The 23554-nt window shown below is 33.4% G+C and overlaps 2 protein-coding genes across 3 annotated transcripts in view; one reads left to right on the forward strand and one right to left on the reverse strand.

Moving 5' to 3' along the window:
- The window catches only part of LOC128183119 (uncharacterized), a 32080-nt gene extending 27398 nt beyond the window's left edge, over nucleotides 1–4682 (reverse strand). Inside the window, exon 1 of the mRNA XM_052852016.1 lies at nucleotides 4423–4682. Within this exon, the coding sequence (XP_052707976.1) occupies nucleotides 4423–4505 (83 nt within the window). The 5' untranslated portion in view covers nucleotides 4506–4682. The remainder of the gene's footprint in view (nucleotides 1–4422) is intronic.
- Nucleotides 4683–18140: 13458 nt separating this feature from the next.
- Nucleotides 18141–23554, forward strand: part of LOC128176136 (uncharacterized) — a 51907-nt gene continuing 46493 nt past the window's right edge. For both annotated transcript variants that reach the window (XM_052842229.1, XM_052842220.1), the window contains exon 1: nucleotides 18141–18247. In XM_052842229.1, coding sequence (XP_052698189.1) covers nucleotides 18156–18247 — 92 coding nt within the window. In that variant the 5' untranslated portion in view covers nucleotides 18141–18155. The remainder of the gene's footprint in view (nucleotides 18248–23554) is intronic.

Genomic DNA, 23554 nt, shown 5'->3' on the forward strand with positions numbered 1-23554 from the left:
TGCCACCCAGTAAATTCAAAATTTACAACATGACACATGTATAGTATGCTATACCCCACATTTTGTGGTTTTGCTTAGATTGAGTCAAATCCCTGAGTGTGTTAAGTTCCCATAGTGGCTTCAATTTTATCTTTCCGTGTTCTGTGTTGCTCTGATGCAACAAACCGTTTTCCGTGCAAACTGTATAAGCGTTGGGAATGTTTTAAACGGAAAATACTAAGTAAACAGAAAAACTGTAAAACAGTAATTTTACGATTTTGTATATAATAAAGTCAAAATAAAACGACTAATTTTCCCGTACGCTTCGGAGTTCCTTCACTTACCCCTATAGACCATGGGATTTTTTACGGGGGGGGAGGGGGCTTTAATGCATAACCCTGATATCTTATATCATGATGTACTAAAATAATCAATAATCATAGACGTACAATGTACATGAACGATGTCCTTTGCCAGAAGAGCAGATCCAGAAATGCGTCCTCTAATTTTAAAATTAAACGAATATAACTTGTTAGATGAAGTTTGATTGTAATTCTATCAAATCAAACATCCGCATCTGCCCTCCGAACATCGTCGGATACCCACGGCATAGGCGTCGGAACCGGGGGTGGGGGGGCTAGCCCCCCCCCCCCCCACTTTTGTTGCAAAGTTAGACCTAACTATTAGGCATATAGCATGATAGAGGGTTCAGCCCCCCCCCCCCCCCCCACTTTTTCTCGCAGGAAATATTATTGTTCCTAAATTTACATTTGAAAGATTGAGAAGTTGGATTCAGAGGCATACGGATTAGGAATTTCATGTTTTAGGAGAAAAAAAATGTTGGTAGGTAATAATTTTTTTTTGGAAGTATAGGTATCCTCCCCCCCCCCCCCCCCCTTAGACTGATCCTCAGAAATATTGAGAGAAAAAAACCTAATTCCCAAAATCATGAAAATCCTAATCCGGGGGGGGGGGGGGGGGGGGTAAACCTATACTTCCAAAACAAAAAATCTTTCCGGCCATAACATTTTCCCCCCAAAACATGAAAATCCTAATCCGGGGGGGGGGGGGGGGGGGGAGTATACCTATAGTTCCAATAGAAAAAAATCTTACCTATACCAAATTTTCTTTTTTTTTTTACAAAAATAACGAAATTCCTAATCCGTGGGGGGGGGGGGGGGGGGGCTAGATTCAATCTTTCAAACGTACATTACGGAACAATTATGTTTCCTGCGAAAAAAGTGGGGAGGCTGAACCCTCTATTCTGCTCTGTGCCTAATGGTTAGGTCTAAGTTAGTCCAAAAAAAATGGGGGGAGGGGCTAAGCCCCTTCTACCCCCCCCCCCCCCGGTTCCGACGCCTATGCCACCGTCCTTTTTTTAGTTTAGTTGTATTTTAACTTAATATAACTTAGCAGTGCTATATATATGTATTGTAATTTTTATTTTCATATTTTCAATACTATCGTAGACGTGAAATATATATTTTTAAAAAATGAACTTTATTTATTTTATAACGATTGATAAACAAGTTCTACAACTGAAATTATATATAAATATATCATACCAGTAGTGTTTATATTTCACTATGTTTGCGATCACATACACTTTTATGCGAACATTTAACCATTGTGACTTTGGTGCAAAAAATATTAGAATGATATTTTTTGCAGCAATTAAACGAGTTTTACTACATTTTCTTTGATTTTTAAAAGACTCCGCTATTATAACTTAAATGAAAACAGAAAAGATTGAAAAAATGTTTAAGTGATGTAAATTTTTTATCACTCGTGAAAATATATTTCATAGAATCATAATAATTTCATCTTAGAAAAGTATATTCTCGGTGAAATAAAATCCATCGTGAAATGTATAAACACAGCAAACCGCGAATTAGGTTTTTGACACATGGAATTTAAAAACGTACGTTTTCAGTATTCGAGACAATGCGATATTGTCAACAAGATTAAATTAATTTTTTTTAGTATCCAGCCCTCTCAGAAAAATTATATATTTAAAAGAAATATTCTTATATTCAATTTAAAAAATCTTTAATTTTCGATCGATATTTTACTTTCCATTAACAAGTTTGTTTTTACCATAAGTTTTTAATTTGTATATCTACCTAACATGCATGGATGCTTAATTCCAATTTCTATATTTGACGAAACATTTGACCCAGCTAGTGTATTCGTTGAGTTCGATGGCTGATCGTTTACTGAACCTACATGTAATCAACATATTAATATTTTACTTGGCAATGCCATTAGAGGACCAACTTACTCGATTCGATCATTGGGAATGCTTTGTAATATAGTACATACACGTGTATATATGTTACGCCTTTTGGTTAATTGTTGTTTATCTATTTTTAATTCTTTATTTCTAAAAATGAAGGGGTCATGTTATATACTTTTTACAATCATTTTTAACAGGTCGGTCTTTACCCCCACCCCACCCCCACCCCCACCGACCCCCTTGATTCTAATCCATGCTGTTGTCTTTGGGGTCATATATCGAATTTATTTTTTTATGCAGCGTGCATAAACGCGTGCAGTGTCTGTTACATAATTACCGACCATCAGTGTAATAAAGAAACATCCCAATTAGTCTAGTGATTTAAATGATCTGATTCTCTGCCTAAACAGCGATATAAGGGGTAGCTATTTTACATGAATTTTTTTTCGTATTTTTTATTATTATAAAAAAGGAAACTGGAAAATTTTAAAATGCTTTGCTTGCAAATAAAAGGTTCATGAGATAATTTTTTTTTATTCAAGGATATGAAAAATTTTATAATAAAACAAGACAAAAAGGTTTAAATACTTATATTTTTAAATTTGCTTAAAAGCAAGTATTATAAAGTATTTGTTAACACTTTTTAAATATATGTATATATTTATGACACTTATATAAAATATATGTTCGACTCACATATAAAACATTGAAATAAATTGCGGGTTTTTTTTCTATTTTGGACCGCCTCCGATTATTATATTTAACTGATCCCGGCAGAATATATAGAAAGTGGGAACTTCAAACAATAACACAAGAATGCTAAGGATGTAATATGAAAGTGGCTTACAAATATTTGTTTAACCCAAAACTCATCTGAATTTGCTGTGATAAACATCTTTAAGTATATGCGTGTTCATAAAGTAATCAAATCTTCTGAGAAGCCCTTCGGGCAATCCACGGGATTTGATCACGTGACCAACCAAGTTCATATCCCGGTGAACTTTTTAATTTGCTGTTTATTTCTTAAACAATAAATATAAGCTGCATATTGTAAAGTCGTTTAATTCAAAATTCATGTTATTTGAAATTCTTCGATCACTTAATATAGTCTTATTCTAATCTCACCAATAATAAGAGAAGGAAAAACGTCAACGCTTCGGATATTTTCACAATTTTTTTCTCACTTAAACAAATAGGTAATATTAAATAAGGATAATATCAAAACACTCTTTGCACAAAAATGATTTAAATGCTAGAGGTGAAGGTCACATAAAAAAGATCGTTCTCTGTGACACTGGTGCGCGTGCATTTGAATCGAGATCATTTTAAAGTTCAGAGCTAACAATTATCATTTTAAAAAACATTTAGACTTTAATTTAAAAGAAATTATAATACAATTTCGTATTAAAGAATCTATGTACGTTTCATTTAACTCAAGGGTATTTTGATTTTTTGATCCTTTAAAGGCTACATTATGCAAGAGTTCATGAAAAAAAAACAAACAAAAAAACAACTCGGTGCAATGACCAAGATGTAATTTTACGGGAGACGTTTTAATATCTTCAGATTTAAAGTTCATTCTCTAGATAGCGAACGTATTATCATTTAGATATTGTTGAAAGTAGACTGTATAGCCTCTTAGCCGATCAGAAAATCGTTGAAACGTTAAAGAAGGCTGACAAAAATGAAACACCCTATTTATATGTATTTCGGAGCCCGAGGTCTTCAATAGCCTGTAAAATGTAAACAGTCATACATGTTTTTCCTACTTTCAAGTTTGTTTTATTTCATAAGCCAAAAATTAACGATTTTGTTTCCACACTTTTGGGAAAACATAAAAAGAAATCAGTATTTAGTGATTTCATATATTTTCGTGGATTTCGTTGTTGAGCTGATGAACGAAAATAAAATGTTAATCGAAGAGCATACCGTGCTACGAAAAATTATGCCCACGGATTATTTTGCCACAGTAGTTTTGTTCCGCAGTAAATCACTTTTTTAATATTTTTTTCGAAATTAAAAAAGTATAGTAGTTAATACTAGTAATAATCTAGCACATGTTCCGTATTTAATTGACGTATAGACCTTCATTATTTGAAAAATGAAATCCCTATTTTGTATTCAAATGGAAAATTCCTCATTTAAAAAATCCCAGTTATCAGAAAACGTGGCTATCCAAACTCTTTGTTGTGCATATGAAATCTTACTTTCCTTCCTGAAGTAAGAAACAATGTATCCACACAAAACTCTCAAGAAAGGTCCAGAGGAACAGCCACTTCCACATGACCATGTCAACACCTATACTAAAACACTATCATTCACTGTCGTTTCGTTTCGTCTTTAACCCCAAATGTTTCAAAGCCAACCACTGTCACCTTATTCCTAGCAAAAAGGTTGAATGCCAGGCCTTTTGTACGCCGACGCTTTCACGTTTAGATAATGCCAGGGTCTTTTGTAGAATTTCTGCTGAAGCGAGGCTTCCATATGACACTGTGCATGTCGTTCTTTTACATGTTTATTCATCGTGTGCTTTCGTGTGGGCACAGATGACGTGTTGCGACCTTGAATGATCGGGTATTATCAATTGGCTTCCATGTGGGGGACAGGGGTCGATGTGAACGGCCTATTAAGACAGAACTCCCTGAGGTATCTTAATTATTTCCATATGAATAATTATGTATACCTTATAGTTCATGCGTTCGCTTTCTTTTTGCACTTGAAATGATAAAGGATTAAGGTAGGTCCTTATACTTGTTTCTGTCCGCCAAATCTTTGAATTAAAAGCGTAATAATTCAACGCCACTTTTTAAAGATTTCGTGTCATCTCAATTATTTACAAATGCCTTGTTTGATTCGAGAACAATTTTCTTATATATACAAATAAACGATTGGAATTGGTTCCGTCATTCAAAATCAGAAAGATAGACCGCCCCTCTCCGTATACAAATATATTGTACAAAATGAATATATTGATATGGTGCGACGGGTACGTGGACGCGCCAAATAAAATCAAAGTACTGAAGTACTGACGGGATTTGATTTTATCGATTATCATTTATTTTAAAATCAATTTATCTTGCATGGCAATTAGTTTCTAGTTTGTATTTGAATTAAGCACTATTTCATAATATGAATTTTTAGACTTTACCGACAAGAATTTCGAGAAAACCATATGAATCATGTTGTGTAATATTAAAGATAGATTTCAACTACTAGTATGTATTAGTTATCGAAACAATTCTAAAAATTGTTTGGATCCAAGCACTATTAATGATATCGAACTCTAGTCTCGTTTAACTAGACGCTCGGCTTAATTATTATTTAATTATTTAATCATTATTAAACAATAAGAGAGCCCCCTCTCTGCTTGTCGCAGATTTACATGTACGGAGACAGCTGAGCGTCTGGTTGAACGAGACTATATTAACTGGCGTAGGAATACATGAGACTACAAAAATATCTTAATTGTTCGTAGTATATAAAATTTGACCATTTTCAATGTGTTTATAGATAAGTTTTCTTGAAAAACAATGCTTCAGCATACATTACATCGAATTTTTCTCAATTATTTTCAAGAACTTAGTCTTGTCAGCGGTGATGATTTGTGCTTAGGTCCAAACACGGTTTCACTTTCGGTTTGCTAGAGTAACTGCATAGGAGAGTTGATTAAAATCAACTCCCAAAAATGTTATTTGAACATATCTTATTGCATACACATATACAAATTTTGACAACTTTAATAGGAAATATTTGAAAAATTCCATCTTGTCTATACAAATTTATATTTATTTTTTTTACGTCGTGATAAATCCTACCGCCGTTGTATGCATAATATTTATAGATCAATAAGATTTGCAGGAAGTAAAAATAAGTGTGCGTAGAAAATATACCTGAATTATACAAATAATTTGCAACAACCACCATTTCTATTGTAACTAACGATTAACTTCATGAAGGAGTCTTTTCCGATTTTCGAAATGTCAAAGGAAATTTGATTTAATTTTCATTAAATCTAGTTGAAAGGAAATTAGAATATCATATTTTTCTTTCTTTTTTTACTATTAAACAATTTGGCTTTGAAATATTTTAGAATCTAACAAGGACTAAATTTTTGCTAGAACATTAGCGTAGGAAAATGTCGCATGTTTTTGCAATTCAGAATTGCTGTAGATTCATGGGCATTTTTAGAACAATAACATAAATGTTGGATTTTTTCTACTAATGCGAACTAATGATAAGATACATGAACTTTGGTTTCAATTTTTTTTTTTAAAATATGATTCGCCTATCAAATTATATTTTTATTAGCCTTTTTAAGCGTCACTCTGTAAATAGATTTGTATGAAAAAAAAATCACATTCATTCAGCTTTTTTCTCTTAATAAATGATCAATGTATTAGCATGTATGTCATTTTACTTATAGCACTGTCGCACAAATTGTGTTCAAGTTCTAAGTTTTGGTCAGCTATGATAGTTTTGAGACGGGATATTTTCCTTCTAGTGCATAGCCCATTCTCCTAACTATCCTTTTAAATTAAAGGATCTTTTCCTAAATGATTAAAATTAAAGGTAAAAATGCGACAATTATAGCTGCAATGAATTGTATGTGTTCTTATTTCTCATAATCAACAGAAGATACTAGTATGCACCCACCCTAATCCCCAGATAATGTCCTAAATGAGGTTTGCAGTGACTTCTATGTGACAAAGATAATGATTTCCGAAAAAAAATATTAAATTAAGCCTTTTTATTCCATGACTTTGGTGGATTGCTTCGAGTTTTGAATGATTTAAGTTCAAAGGCCATCTCTTCTACCAAAGATCAAGGTTAGCATTGATTGCTGCATGCTGAAGACTATCATTATCTGCCAAAATTCGCACAAAAATGTGAACATTTTGTTTGCTACGTCATCAATTCTTAGACTTGTGATACTCTAGCACACACAAGTGAAGTAGACAACGAGTCTCGATACTTAACTCTCTGTCTTGGTTTCCATCTAAGGGCAAATAACAATTTCAATATTTACATAAATTTCTTGTGACACCATACGTCTTTAATAAAAAAAAAACACACACACACCCCGACCATAATACCCAAAGAATGATTCCTTATTCCTGAAGAACATTCGAAATCTTCTTTAAATGAAAATACTGAAAAATTAATCATGCAGTCAGAAGAGTGGCTTTTTTACATCTACTAGGTATGTAAATATTTCTTATTTTAAAATGAGCTCTCAAAGAAGATTAACCCGTACAGTCTTATTTAAAGTATCGACTTTCCGGAACAAACAAAATCCAATAAAGATGTTTATTTATTTTTTACTTTGTAACTTGGATGTTCAAATATAGTTAATTGATTGGATGAAAAAATAATTTGTAGATGGATGTAGGTCATCTTCAGGATTCATTGGTTATCTGCCAGACGAGAGAGAGAGAGAGAGAGAGAGAGAGAGAGAGAGAGAGAGAGGGGGGGGGTCTCTTTTGTTAAAGGATAGTATTTCAAAAAGAAATTTACATTTTTATGAGCATTTGGAATGTACACTGTATCAATTAAACTGTTAAATGTAAACGAAAGTAAACCTGCAAAGGGTGATTTGATCTAAGTACAAGTACCGGTATTTTAACTTGTGTTGACGATGACCAGCCAAAAAAATTTAAAAAAGATTGACCAGTAAATAAATGTGAGTAATGCACCTTTAAATTTATAACTTAATGATACAACCAATAACCTGCATGAGGGTGTTGGAGAGAGTTTACATAGATTTTGCCTGTTACCCAATCTATTAATTTGAATTCTCAGTAAAATATGTTTAGATTAAATTTAATCAACCTGCATGATACTGAAAACTTCTTTTTATAACAATGGACAAAACTTTTAGGTTTATTTCTATTTTACACATGATTAAATTCCTCTGCTTTTCGTAATACTGTGTGATTTGATTCCGTCGAACTAGCCTAGCGTTCTTTGTCAATCAGAAACAAGAGGCCCATGGGCCACATCGCTCACCTGAGGAACAATGGGTATGATAAAATCAGCTTAATGAAGTCATAATACAAACAATCTGGACAATGTACAATAATACATGTAGATCCTGTAAAAATAAAATCCATTTTTCCCCCTGGATATTCTTATGTTTATAATCATTAGTCCCTTTTCTAACAGGATGATTTTATAGTCATATCACATGTTGAGTATTGCAGTCCTCAAAAAGATCCTTTACAACTGTTTATATATGGGATATTAAGCTACATCAAACTCTGAACCTTCTTGTGAGGCCAAAGAATTGTCCTGGAGCCAAAGTCTTAACAATTATAAAGAATCATCTGGTTGATTAGTTTCTGAGAAGTAGATTTTAAAAGATTTACTCTATATATTCCTTTGTAAAACTTGAACACCCCCCCCCCAATGTGGCCTCACCCTACCCCAAGGGATCATGTTTTCACAACTTTGAATCTACACTACCTGAGGATACTTCAACACAAGTTTAAGCTTTCCTGGCTGTTTAGTTTCTCAGAAGAAGAATTTTAAAGATTTACTCTATATATTCCTATGTACAACTTCGACCCCCCATTGTGCCTCACCCTACCCCCAGGGATCATGAATTTCACAACTTTGAATCTACACTGCCTGAGGATGCTTCCACACGAGTTTCAGCTTTCCTGGCTGATTAGTTTCTGAGAAGAAGATTTTCAAAGATTTACTCTATATATTCCTATGTAAAACTTTGACCCCCCATTGTGGCCCCACCCTACCCCTGGGGGTCATGATTTTCACAACTTTGAATCTACACTACCTGAGGATGCTTCCACACAAGTTTCAGCTTCCTGGCTGTTTAGTTTCTGAGAAGAAGATTTTTAAAGATTTACTCTATATATTCCTATGTACAACGTCGACCCCCCATTGTGCCCCACCCTACCCCCAGGGATCATGAATTTCACAACTTTGAATCTACACTGCCTGAGGATGCTTCCACACAAGTTTCAGCTTTCCTGGCTGATTAGTTTCTGAGAAGAAGATTTTCAAAGATTTACTCTATATATTCCTATGTAAAACTTCGACCCCCCATTGTGGCCCCACCCTACCCCTGGGGGTCATGATTTTCACAACTTTGAATCTACACTACCTCAGGATGCTTCCACACAAGTTTCAACTTTCCTGGCTGATTAGTTTCTGAGAGATGATTTTCAAAGATTTACTCTATATTTCTATTTAAAACTTTAACACCCCCCCCCCAATGTGGCCTCACCCTACCCCCAGGGATCATGATTTTCACAACTTTGAATCTACACTGCCTGAGGATGCTTCCACATAAGTTTCAGCTTTCCTGGCTGATTAGTTTTTGAGAAGAGGATTTTCAAAGATTTACTCTATATATTCCTTTGTAAATCTTTAACACCCCCCCCCCCTCAATGTGGCCTCACCCTACCCCTGGGGGTCATGATTTTCACAACTTTGAATCTACACTACCTGAGGATGCTTCCACACAAGTTTCAGCTTCCTGGCTGTTTAGTTTCTGAGAAGAAGATTTTTAAAGATTTACTCTATATATTCCTATGTACAACGTCGACCCCCCATTGTGCCCCACCCTACCCCTGGGGGTCATGAATTTCACAACTTTGAATCTACACTGCCTGAGGATGCTTCCACACAAGTTTCAGCTTTCCTGGCTGATTAGTTTCTGAGAAGAAGATTTTCAAAGATTTACTCTATATATTCCTATGTAAAACTTCGACCCCCCATTGTGGCCCCACCCTACCCCTGGGGGTCATGATTTTCACAACTTTGAATCTACACTACCTGAGGATGCTTCCACATAAGTTTCAGCTTTCCTGGCTGATTATTTTCTGAGAAGAAGAATTTTAAAGATTTACTCTATATATTCCTATGTAAAACTTCGACCCCCCATTGTGCCCCGCCCTACCCCTGGGGGTCATGATTTTCACAACTTTGAATCTACACTACCTGAGGATGCTTCCACACAAGTTTCAGCTTCCTGGCTGTTTAGTTTCTGAGAAGAAGATTTTTAAAGATTTACTCTATATATTCCTATGTACAACGTCGACCCCCCCATTGTGCCCCATCCTACCCCCAGGGATCATGAATTTCACAACTCTGAATCTACACTGCCTGAGGATGCTTCCACACAAGTTTCAGCTTTCCTGGCTGATTAGTTTCTGAGAAGAAGATTTTCAAAGATTTACTCTATATATTCCTATGTAAAACTTTGACCCCCCATTGTGGCCCCACCCTACCCCTGGGGGTCATGATTTTCCCAACTTTGAATCTACACTACCTCAGGATGCTTCCACACAAGTTTCAGCTTTCCTGGCTGATTAGTTTCTGAGAAGAAGATTTTTAAAGATTTACTCTATATATTCCTATGTAAAACTTCGACCCCCCATTGTGGCCCCACCCTACCCCCGGGGGTCATGAATTTCACAACTTTGAATCTACACTACCTGAGGATGCTTCCACACAAGATTCAGCTTTCCTGGCTTTCTGGTTCTTGAGAAGAAGATTTTTGAAAATTTCTCGAAATTTTTCATTAATTTCTAATTATCTCCCCTTGAAAACGAGTGTGGCCCTTAATTTTCACAACTTTGAATCCCCTTTGCCTAAGGATGATTTGTGCCAAGTTAAGTTGAAATTGGCCCAGTAGTTCTTGAGAAGATGTTGAAAATGTGAAAAGTTTACGGACAGACGGACAGACAGACAGACGGACGGACAGACAGACAGACGGACGACAGACAAAATGTGATCAGAATAGCTCACTTGAGCTTTCAGCTCAGGTGAGCTAAAAAGGAACATTTTCCTTTATATGGTTGGCTCTTTTGAAAGTGTCCCATACGCACTTAAATAAAAGGTCTATTGTTAGGCCATATGGGCTATTTTAGAAAATCAAATTGATATATATATATATAGCAATGAAATTTAATTCATCCTTGCACCCGATTTAATCAATAGATTTTATAAGGCGTCTCAAAGAACGTTTTGCTCCTGCCTCCAATAAGGAAGTAAATATGCATGTGTATATGTTGACATTGTTAAAATGATTTAAATTCATAACTTTCTAAATTCCGTTTACAAACCAAGCATAATTGACAAAATTATTTTCGAACACATGTAAGTTTGGCGAAACAAACCCCCCTCCTGATCCCGGTCGAGATCTTTATAAATATAAAGCTGAATTTGCTACTCACAACAGAAAATAAAAAAAAATAACATGATTTATATGTACATGTAAATACCAGGTATATCTACATGTATACGCCCCAAGCTTGCAGAATTTACCTAATTGCGACAGCTATATGTAGTTAAGACTTTCACGTCAAAAAACATTTTTTGCAAAATGAAAGAAAAAAATGATAAAAAAGGACAGCTCAATATTGTGACGTAGGTTCTATTGAGATTAAATAGAGCATTGGCTAATATTTAATGACCTTCAAGTCATGAGTTCGAAAGTACTAGCTGTTCTTTTACAATCGATTTAAATAAACATATTTTTATTGTACAAAATTACAACTGGGATTGGGCACAAGTTCAGAAACCTAGTCCGCCCTCGATCTCCCAATACAAAAATAAAATACAGTACAAAAAAACATGTAATGTACACATAACATGTAAGGTCAGCAAATCATACGACAGTATACAGAATATGAAATTTGCAATGGTGTACAAAAATCAACTTTAACAATCCTAACCCTTTCAAAAATATCAGTGTGTATTTTACATGCTCGGATTTGGGGGGGGGGGGGGGGGCTGGGGGAGGGGGGTCATTATTTCTTTAATATGGTTTTCTATCATCCACATTAATATCTCAAGGTCTTAGACACTAAATGCTGGAATTTTTATAAATAAGGACCAATATTTAAACAATAAAATGCTTTTTTTTAATTGGTTCATGGACGTATGAAGGTATTGAGCAGTAAAAAAAAACAACGAACCACCACCTTTATAATACGATTACAAATATTTGATGTGGGCCTGTGCATCTAATCGACCGCGATATCACATAGCCTTTACTTATTTTACACGTACACGTACGTGTGCCTTACATGTAGATATGTATTACTATATTTAATAAGTAACAAGTTCTTAATCTGTTATTAAATTTTCCCTTCTTTCTCTCCTTTGCTAAGTTTTGAGGCAAGCTTGTTCATATATAAAATATCGATGATCATCTGGTTAATGTACTTGCAATCATTATATTCATAGTCTATCAAAGGTTTTAATTTAATACCAATAAAACGAACTTATAAGAACTGAAATTATTTGATGTATACTTTTGCTCGTTGAAGATCACCTTGAAGACTGAAAAGATTTAGGACTTTGTCGTTATAGTTCTTTTGTAAAACACATCACAAGCTTCATGGTACATATATACTGCGCTCTTGTAATGCAGAGTAGGTGAGTCATTTATTTCCTCTTCGATAGTAGAATCGTAACAAAAATTACTTCCCAATACTGAGAAGCAGAGAAATGGTATCAATTTGCATATGGGAGCATTTTTCTACACCCAGTGTAAAGCTTTATTCATCTTAACAACGGTACCCATTTACAGCTACATGTATATCATTTAAGTGCCTTGTCTGTACAAACGGCGTACATCTGAACCAGTTACCCTTGGTAACTATACTCCAATAATCTCCATGTACACTATTTTGAGGAACATAATAAAAAATTTCGTATTGTTCTTTAATAAAATTAGGACCAGATGAGCACTTTATTGCGCCTAGTTCTTTATGAAATAATAAGAACTAATGGACCAAAAATCGCAAACGGTATGTATACATTATACAGTTATACTGTGCGTAGATAGTAGCATACATAAATTCGATGTTTACAGTCTGTTGTGAAATAGACCACGCTTGCATCATATATACTTATATACACTGTTATGTTATATGTTTACCATAGCCATAACGAAGAGCAATCGTGCATGCATTTTTCTATGTGTTTTATTACAAATAGTAGTGTAGGTTTTTCCGGTAGGAACGTTCGGACTAGCGTTCTGTTTATCATTACCTAGATACTTAAAAGACATGCTCGACAGTGCGGGTTAATAAAGAGTACGTCAACAAACAAAAAATTAATTGCATTTACAAAGTGTTGATCGCATCTCTTATTCAAGCAAGAAATTAAAAATCGACGAAAGTCATTGCTTGTTTGACAAGAGATTTCAAAGAACTTTAATGCGGTAAAGGTTCAGTGAGATTTGCGGTTGATTTGACGAGAAGGATATGAAATTGAAAAAAAAAAATAGTGGGATTTCCATTATGTTAACCTCACAAAATGTTTTAACTGTGGGTACACCTATTGTGATTTTCAAATTTATTGCCGAGGTTTACCTGGTTCATTCGTTATGTAGGTGTTATGGTAAGGATGGTGCAATTACCATGTCTGCATGTACTTTTATGTGCTTTATTAAAAAAAAAACCCATTGCATTTAAAAGTATAATGATAATGCGAAAGTATTCAATGATTCTGTAGTTGCTTGTTATAAATGACAAAAACCGCATTTGATATTGAACTCGTTGAATGAAATTACTGAGAACAGTCAGGTCAAGGTGAAGGGAAACTATGTCAAATCTGTGTGAAAACCCGTCGCAAATCTTTTATTTTCAAAAGATGAAATAAATATTGCATATAGACTAGAATCGGATTTATGATCTACACTTTGCCTATAAAACTTCGTATTCAAATGTATCGTATAAAACGTTGTAGTTTCAAAAATATTTTTTAAGTCCTTGTTTTGTCTTCATTAATTACTTATCAATACATGTACATGTTTAATTCTTGTTAATTTTGTGGAAGCACGTGCTATTCACAGTTTAAATTCAGAGTCAGACTTCAGTCATTTGTCTGCAAAGAATATTACCTTGCCGTTTTCTTGTCAAAAATCAAGAACGTACATGAAACATGTTCTAAAGAAACGGAGGGTCATAGACGACTCATAGGTGTGGAGGAGTGCAAGGTGGACTCTTCGTTTGTTTAAATGTGGTGGGTGTGGCTGTTGGATATAGTTGGTCAATGTTTTTAATCAAGTTGGTTGTACATGTATTTAGGCAATGCATGTGTTCACACGGATGTGGTACAACATTCGATCTTTAAAATTTACTCGAGGTTGAGTGCTATGTGCAGCCATTTAAGCATTGAATCATTATTTTTTGAAAGATGTGGTCTCATAACTGCAACGGTATGTGCATACAGATTGAATAACGCGCGCTAGCGCTTTATGAAAATTTGTTTGCACACACCGTTGCAGTTATGAGACCACGTCTTTCAAAAAATAATGATTGAATGCTTATATTTACGTTTTTAACATTTTTTCCCTTTCTGAAAATATATTTATTTTAAAAACCTCTGCCTTATTCAATGAGTAATGCGCAATTAACGGAAGAGCCATTGGAACAGTCGAATTATGCTTACAAAAATAGTCCATGTTCTTTGAGAAATACTGAATGTATTCATACGCACCAGATTTATCACTCAAATCAATCAATGCAATTTAATAGGGGAAAAGAAAGTGAATGTAAATATTTTAGAATGTACTCAAACAACGCTATAAGCTTGTTTGTATTTATGCTTGAATCAAAACCGATATTAATAACTAAATAAGAAATGAAGAATCATTCTTCGAGTATTGTGAGGTAATCAAATACCGTCGCGAAGGGGGGGGGGGGGGGGAGGGGGCAAATATAATAAAGCCCAAAGGGCTCTATGATAGAGCTGATCACGCCCTACCGTATTTGATCACCTCATAATATTAAAAAAAAGGGATTCTATATAACTTATATTTATATAATTTTCAGCAATTGTACGTTTAGATATTAAAATAATCTTTGATGAAATGACACTAAAACATCGACTTGTAATAGACAAAGACAACGACAATATGGCAAATGTAATTTATATAAGTATACATTCTAAAGTAGTTAAACCTATACTACGTGTACCTAGTACACGCACATTGAAAAATGCATGAGAAGAAAACAGTAAAAAAGTTAATACATGCATAATGTATAAGTATATATTTTGTGCAAATGTTGATATTCAGTTATTTTTCAGATCTCGATGAAGAGGGGTAACCCATAACTCAAGCATGATCGATGACTTGCTGACACATGAATTAATAATATATGTATAAGGTTTAAATGGTTCGTCGTTTTGTCTGTTGTCTCATTCGAGTGATCAAACGCCTTTAGTGGCTTTTAAGTTAACCGAGTTAATTAATCAAAACAGCGCTGGGTACAAAAATGAATTAATGGAGATTTCCAGTTTTTGCTATTAAAATTGATGCACTGCATGGTACGTTTTAGCGTGCGATGCAGTTCAAAACTAATAAACCAAAAAAAACTTGTTGCAAATTAATTCAAATAAAAATATGTACTTTGGATTTGAAAAACCGATATCCATTTAATTTACTTTGGATTTGTACTACAGTTATTCCTTTGAATTTACTTCAAATTTGTGATGCCACTCTCCCTTTTTTACAGACCATTCAGACATACTACATGTAGTACTTTTTATATACATGTATATGAAATTAAAACGTCGATGTTTCTTTACCTTTTTTTAATTACTCAAATTATAATCTGAATCATTATCATTATTTTTTCGGTTTTTATCTCAACTGTGTGACGAAATTGTAATGTATTCAAATAAAAAATTCTCCAAAAAGTTTAAATTATAAGATTTTTTAAAAAATCACTGAATTTTTAAAAGTTTTTATTGACTTTGCCAACAAAATAACAGGTAACTCTCGATAGCTCGAAGTCCATGGGACCGAGGAAAAACTTTCGAGGTTTTCTATTTAGTAAAATATACAGCACTGGATGTTTTTAATACTAAATACATGTACAAATATCTATTGAATAATTCATAATAATTATTTATTTTATGCATCATATTAAGACTATAGATTGCTCAGTACTACTGGACTTCGAGACGATCGACATGTCATAAATATGATAACTGAGTATCACCCATTTTATCAAATGAAATATACAACATGACTTCTTGTATATTTCATTTGATAAAATGCAATATATCGGAAAGGACAGTATACACCCCCCCCCCCCCCCCCCCCCCATTTGGATTTTAAGAATTTTGGAAAGTACTGAGTAACTGTTCCCCCCCCCTTTTTTTTCCTTTTGTTTTTGTTTTTTGTTTTGTTTTTATTTTGCATGTCAGGAATTTTTGAATGAGTCTACCCCCCCCCCTCCCCCCCACTTTCAAAAACGATGCTACGTGTCTGTAAAGTGCCATAATCTTGTTTTGATTTTCGTACCATTCTTTGTTTTATTGCTATTTATGACAACCGGGCCGTGTTTGTGATAAACTATTTAAACTTTTATACCCAATCAGTTAAAGCACTGGTAACGCTACTTAAAAGTACTGTTGCTAGTAAATAGAGATGACCGAAGAAAACTATCAAGAGAATATTTTAAGAAAACAGAACTCCATAGAGAGGGACATTTTATTTAGTAACAAAATTTAAAAAATCATTAGACATTTCATTAAAGTAAAGTCTAGGACTATATAATTTCCGTCCCCATTCGATATTTTTAAAATGTTATGGTATACGCTTATGAATAAAAGAGTCGAAATATAGATATTTCATTCGTTGTGAGATGTTAGGCGAAATGAAATTAGTTGGCTTACTCGCATAATTAATGTTGGGGGGGGGGGGGGGGTGAGATATCATAGGTATATATAGTTGCGATGGTAACACACTCATATCAATCTTCTCACAGGATATTTTTCTATACCAGTAGTATGAAAATTACTAGCAATACTATTTTTCCATACAAAATGAACTTCTTCATTCTTCAAGCTTTTAGCTTTAAATTGATGCATTAAGGATGTATAGAGCATTATCATGATCTGAGATCAATTAAAGAACATTTCTACATCAGATTATGGAAAATTAATTATTTATAGTAATATTGAATATAAATTACGAAACTACCTACAAATATCAATTGAAGAAATCTGAAAGAACAATCCTAACAAAATTAACAATTAGTGCTCAGACACTATACCAATATATTGAAATGGGGGATAAACTCAAGGCCGCCTTATCCTAGAGAAAAGAGTGAACTTTTCATTGAAAATGAAAAAAATATTGTCCTAGTTTTGACCAATGTGGATTTCAATATGGCGATATTAAACTGTATTGACATTATCAGGACATGTAAGATTGTTAAACAGGACTGGTGAAAATTTGTTTTGTTCCTATCAGATTTACATACATGAATATGTACAGTGTATAAAAATATACATTAGATATCATTATGAGTTAGAAAATGTAGTGTGTACTCCGTCACTTACAAAATATGACAGTAAAACGAGACAAAGACTTTTAAATCATAACATAAAATGCATGGCATGGCAATCGTAAACATTTATTTCCTGTCCAATACCATTTCACAAATAACAAGCAAATCGTGGTTTCGGTGTTAATGTCGACTTAACAATTCATTTGAAAATAATAAACAGGCTTTTGATAGCCTTATTTATTCAAGATGTTTACGCGACAAATGAAGCGATACGATTCTTGTCTGCAATACAAAAACCAATTTAGAATACCCGAACCTGGCCGCCAAATAACAGAGATCTTATACCATAAAACCTGTTATGTCCATTTTGTTATAATAATAAAAAGAGAACCTGGTTTGCACAATTTTGATAAAAGAACATAAAATTTATCAAGATTATTTATTATTCATTGCCAAGCAATCGATACAACAATGTATATATACATCAGTTGCATAGATAATCAGCGGTAAAAATAGGATGTTTAAAGGGATAAAAATATTTATGAAAAAGGTGTAGTAAACACAAAGCCATTAACCCCTTTGTAATAAAATATGTGAACCAGGATATAGGGTAAAAGTCGAGACGACAAGAGTCTGGTGTCGCATTAATCAGGTCTGACATGGTCATGTGGAAGTGGCTTTTACTCTGGACCTTTCTTGAGTGCTTTGTGTGGATACATTGTTTCTTTTTTCTGACGCTCGAGGAAGGAAAGTAAGTTATTCCATTTACAAAGATTTTACGTGAGGATTTAAGTTTTGTTTTCAGTTTTTAGCATAAAATCTAAAGATGAAATGCCATTATATTTATCAAAGAAAAAAATCTTTTGGATTTCGTAACTTTGAATTTGATTCCCAAACGTTTTCTGATAAATTAGTTGTGGTCATTGATTGCACGCGTTCAGCTGTTTTTCTTTGTTGTTTATCATGTGATATGAAAGATACTCCCTTTCGTGCAACCATTTATTACATACATGCAATGAACCAAGTAAATTAAAAGTACATTGTATATGCATATTTTATACTATTTAGTATACTAGTATGACACATGTTTGAAAGTGAAGGTACCAATGCAAACGCAATTGAATTGAACTTATTTATTTACTGACCAAATATCAGTAGAATTAGACTCAATTTTAGAACTTACATTTTCCTCTCTTTAATCCATATTCATGCACATTATATGTAAAACTTACGACCATACAAATATAAATCTATTAAAATTTTAGTAAAAGTGAGTTACAGAAATAGATTAATGCCTCTTTTTTTAATCTCTACTCCGCAACTAGCATACAGAGCCTATTTAATATTATATAAATAGTGCCTGTTTGGGAGGGTAACAGTTGAAATTGACACCCCGAGAAAACCATTGTCAACCGACGCAAAGCGGAGGTTGACAATGGTTTTCGAGGGGTGTCGATTTTAACTGTTATCCTCCCAAACAGGCATTATTTATTTTATTATACTGAATGTCAATTTAAAGAAAACTAAACTGCTTTTCTATAGGAATGAATTCAATTCTACTGCGAGCCGTACGCGCATCAATTATGCGCATGTAACAATTCGTATTATTATACTTTCATGTTAAATATTGAAATTTGATTGGTTTAGACGCAGTTGATAATCTGTTCTATTACCCTCAGCGTTAGCAACACACTTGGCAACGGGTAACACAACGAATTGTTACATGCGTGTAAATTATGCGCCTACGGTTCGCAGTAGAATTGAAGTCATTCCTATAGAAAAGCAGTTTAGTTTTCTTTAAATTGACAGTTTAGATGTAGCTCGACGGTAACTTAGGAACATCTTAAGTTACGGTATCCTAACCTACAACCATTCTTATTTTCACTTTTATTTATACAGATCGAATTTGAGAGATTTTTGTATGGATAAATCATTAAATATTTTGCCAGAGAAAATTGTACGTGTCAGTAGTTAACACAATAGACCTAAAGCCAGTAATTTTAATGTATACATTTTTAAATATTTACAAACACTGCCTTATAACAATTTATTTTACCCCCCCCCCCAAAAAAAAAAAATCAAAAATCTCCCATCCCGAAATCCAAATGACTGTTATTTTTTTAAACTGAGAAAATATGTATCAGGACAGAATTGGCTTTCAAGCAAATAATTATTTAAACAACACGTTTGCATTCTTCGAAAATTAGCATTTGATAATCTTGTCATTCAAGTACGTGCAATACATAAACACGCGCTTTTCAGGAAATTTAACGTTACATGTAAAAAAAAACAAAAACCACACACGTAAAAACACAGCCACTTTCCCTTAAATTTGCAATATATACGAACATATTAAACTGTTATATAAGAAATAAGTTGTAATATATCTCGAGAATACATACAGTGTAAATACAGTTTATTCAACATTACGAATTTTTCCAATTTTTTTTTCCAGAATGAAGTGATAAAAATTAGAAATGATCACGCATGACTTTTATAAACCGATGTAAATATACTTTTTAGCCAAGGACATTTGAATAATTTCCAAAAGTAACCAAAACAAAATGCTTCACAACAGTCACAATATCCCCAAAACACATTTTACAACCTTAGGATGGTCTTAGGACAAGGTAAGAGATGTTCTAAAGTTAGAGCAAAGTTATGGCGGTTCCTAAAGCTAGGAGAGCTTCGAGAAACAGACTTAATAAGAAGTATCCTAAGATGTACTTAGGACACACCGTAGTCCTAAGATAGCTTCGTGAACATGCCTGCTTGATAGCAACTCTGCCAAAAGACCGATCACAATATAATATGTGCATAATTAAAACGCTCATGTTAATGATGTTTTGTTTATATTAAGTTGAATTCAATTCAGTTTATTCACTCATACCAAATACAACATGGTACATGAGGTACAATATAACATATATTATACAATTTTATTCAATTGTTAGAGATATCAACAAAATGTAAAGAAAAATCAAGAAGAACAAACAGCACCATGTATTTTGTAAATAAATAAAGTTTTCTCAACAACTTTTTATTATGGGTTGAGTTTAATTTTGAAAATTTAATAGCAATGGTCTTAAATGGTAACAACTCCATTTTTTCTTACATCAGTTAAATAAAGCCTTACACTCTAATAAAGTATAATTGCATGTATACTTTCATTTCAAATTGATTAGATACCATTGAAAGCTTTGTCCGTGTACTCGATAAGATAGACAACAGAAAAACTTGAGTAAGTGCATCAACAAAGGAGTCCTCATGTATGAAAATAAGTTATAATCTGGCTGATATAGATTTAGAATACCTGTCTGGCGAGACAAGCCATCAATGTAGGTGTTTCATTGGTATTCGTTCTCTTCAGAACAAAACCAAATGTTTATGGTGAGGTTTTCAGTTAGTGCCGAATTAATTAAATCCTTGGGGTCACAGCACTGACTATTATTATAACTACTGTACTTGGTGTTTTGATTACTCTGATTTTCATTCATTTATCTGATTTCTTTATATAGTTCCCCATTACAGAGACAATAAACATTTTTCATTCATCTAATGGAAATATGTGTAATGCTTAGTTACCTAGCTATATATACTAGTATAGAACAGTTACACACATGCACTAGTATACATGTATATGGAAAATTTATATATAAAAATACTCGACGTTATTTTCTTCGAAATTTCGCATAACAGTTTAAATAACCATTCGAATGCACCCCATTTTAAAAGATTCCTCATTTTATTTACTGTAGACGAATTCCATTACACATTTGAGTGTACCGACTTATGAAATATTACGAGACTAAACGTATTTTTTTAAATTAAATCAACAGTTAGCTTTAAAACACAAAAAAAAATTGTATGTTTATCTAATAGAATCGTGTATTTATATATATTTTAAGTCGATCTGGGTGAATTCAAGACGGGGCGAAACCTTAAATTTTGCAAGTGCAGAAGGGCGAAAAAATAACGAAGGACGAAGAAAATAACCCTGTATACACAGTTTCTTGGAATGAACTTGGTTCACGTAACTACAACACCGTAGCAAAAGTGTAAAGAAATGATCAACAGAATGATCATTGATTGTGAATGATTTCCGTCCAAATTATGAAAAACAGTTGAGAAAATATCAGCGCACCGCGTAGATCGAAGTTCTTTCTCAGAAATAGTTTATGCATATACTGTACCTGATATTACTTTCAGACCAATTTAAATTAGAATTTCATGCAGGTGAACTTAATTGTACATTGTAAAATTTCTGTAATAGTGATAAAATTGAGTCAGGCATATAGGAAATAGTACAATCTTCTAATCTGCATAAGATACACATGTACGTTAGATTCGTATCCATAGCTAAGAGTTTGTTTCCTTTTCATACAAGTTTAATTATTGATGCTGTTGTCAAAGCGTGTTTTGAATTGGACTACAAAAAGCTCGCATGTAAAGCGGGCGCCTGTAAAGTGCGAAACGAAATCGAAACGAAACGAAACGAAACGAAATCGAACGAAACGAAACGAAACGAAACCAATCGAAACGAAACGAAACCAATCGAAACGAAACGAAACCAAACGAAACGATACCAAAAATCGAAACGAAACGAAACGGAATTTAAACAAAACTAATATCAATTTTGACTACATAAAAGTGAAAATAAATTCATTGAAATAAATTTTTGAACCATAAAATATAACTACATGTATGTTTCAGATTGCCGCTGTAAATTTTTGAGCCGATTACCCGGAATTTGCAAAAATTATATAATTAAAATATGTAAATAACTGATGTACATTCCTAATGTTTCTAATTTGTTTAATTAAGTAATATAACGTTTAGAGAGAGAGAGAGAGAGAGAGAGAGAGAGAGAGAGAGAGAGAGAGAGAGAGAGATGCCTTAAAACTTATCAACGACATCACATAAATATATGCGCAAGTTTATGTGAGAGAGAGAAAGAGAGAGAGATATATGATGATGATGATACTGAAGGGGACATTCTTTATATAGGGTGTACAATATTTGGCGGAATATAATTTTTCAACAAGCTAGCATGGATTTGATTTAGCGCATTTCTGAATTTACCTTTTTATCTACTTATATATTTAACAATTGGGAATGTTTTTGATTTTGCGGACGCCGTTTTTCGCCAAAAACGCAAAATAGAATACACAGCCAAAGGACTAAAGACAGTTTTTTAATACGTTTACAGTATAATCATTCATCATTATATTGCAAGTTAGTTTTGTCAATTTACGACGTCCAAATTCATGCTATACATATTAAACCAATTCTTATTATATGTTAGAAACTGGTAACCAACCAGTATACTCATACTCTAAATCACATTGTATTCGATCGTTTTATTTTTACAATATTTCAAATCGATAGAAAGAAAATTGTTGTTATAATGTGCCCTTCAGTATCATCATCATATCTCTATCTCTCTCTCCCAAACTTGCGTATATACTTTGCTATGTGATGTCGTTGATAAGTTTTAAGGCATCTCTCTCTCTCTCTCTCTCTCTCTCTCTCTCTCTAAACGTCTGAATATTACTTAATAAAACAAATTAGAAACATTAAAAGGTATAGGAATGTACATCAGTTATAATTTTTGCAAATTCCGGGTAATCGGCTCAAAAATTTACAGCGGCAATCTGAAACATACATGTAGTTATATTTTATGGTTCAAAAATTTATTTCAATGAATTTATTTTCACTTTTCTTTAGTCAAAATTGATATTAGTTTTGTTTAAATTCCGTTTCGTTTCGTTTCGATTTTTGGTTTCGTTTCGTTTGGTTTCGTTTCGTTTCGATTGGTTTCGTTTCGTTTCGATTGGTTTCGTTTCGTTTCGTTTCGTTTCGTTTCGTTTCGATTTCGTTTCGCACTTTACAGGCGCCCTTCCCGACGCTCTATATTTTGACTATTTAATCTAGAACTAGCATAAGTCTTCTCTTTATTTAGTATGGTAATAAGTAAATCGACCCACCAACAGATATTTTATTGTTGATTTTGAGATTAAAACGATGATTTATTGCAACCGGGAAGTACAATATCCAC

Source organism: Crassostrea angulata, chromosome 1 (genome assembly GCF_025612915.1).
Source record: "Crassostrea angulata isolate pt1a10 chromosome 1, ASM2561291v2, whole genome shotgun sequence".
Taxonomy (NCBI): domain Eukaryota; kingdom Metazoa; phylum Mollusca; class Bivalvia; order Ostreida; family Ostreidae; genus Magallana; species Magallana angulata.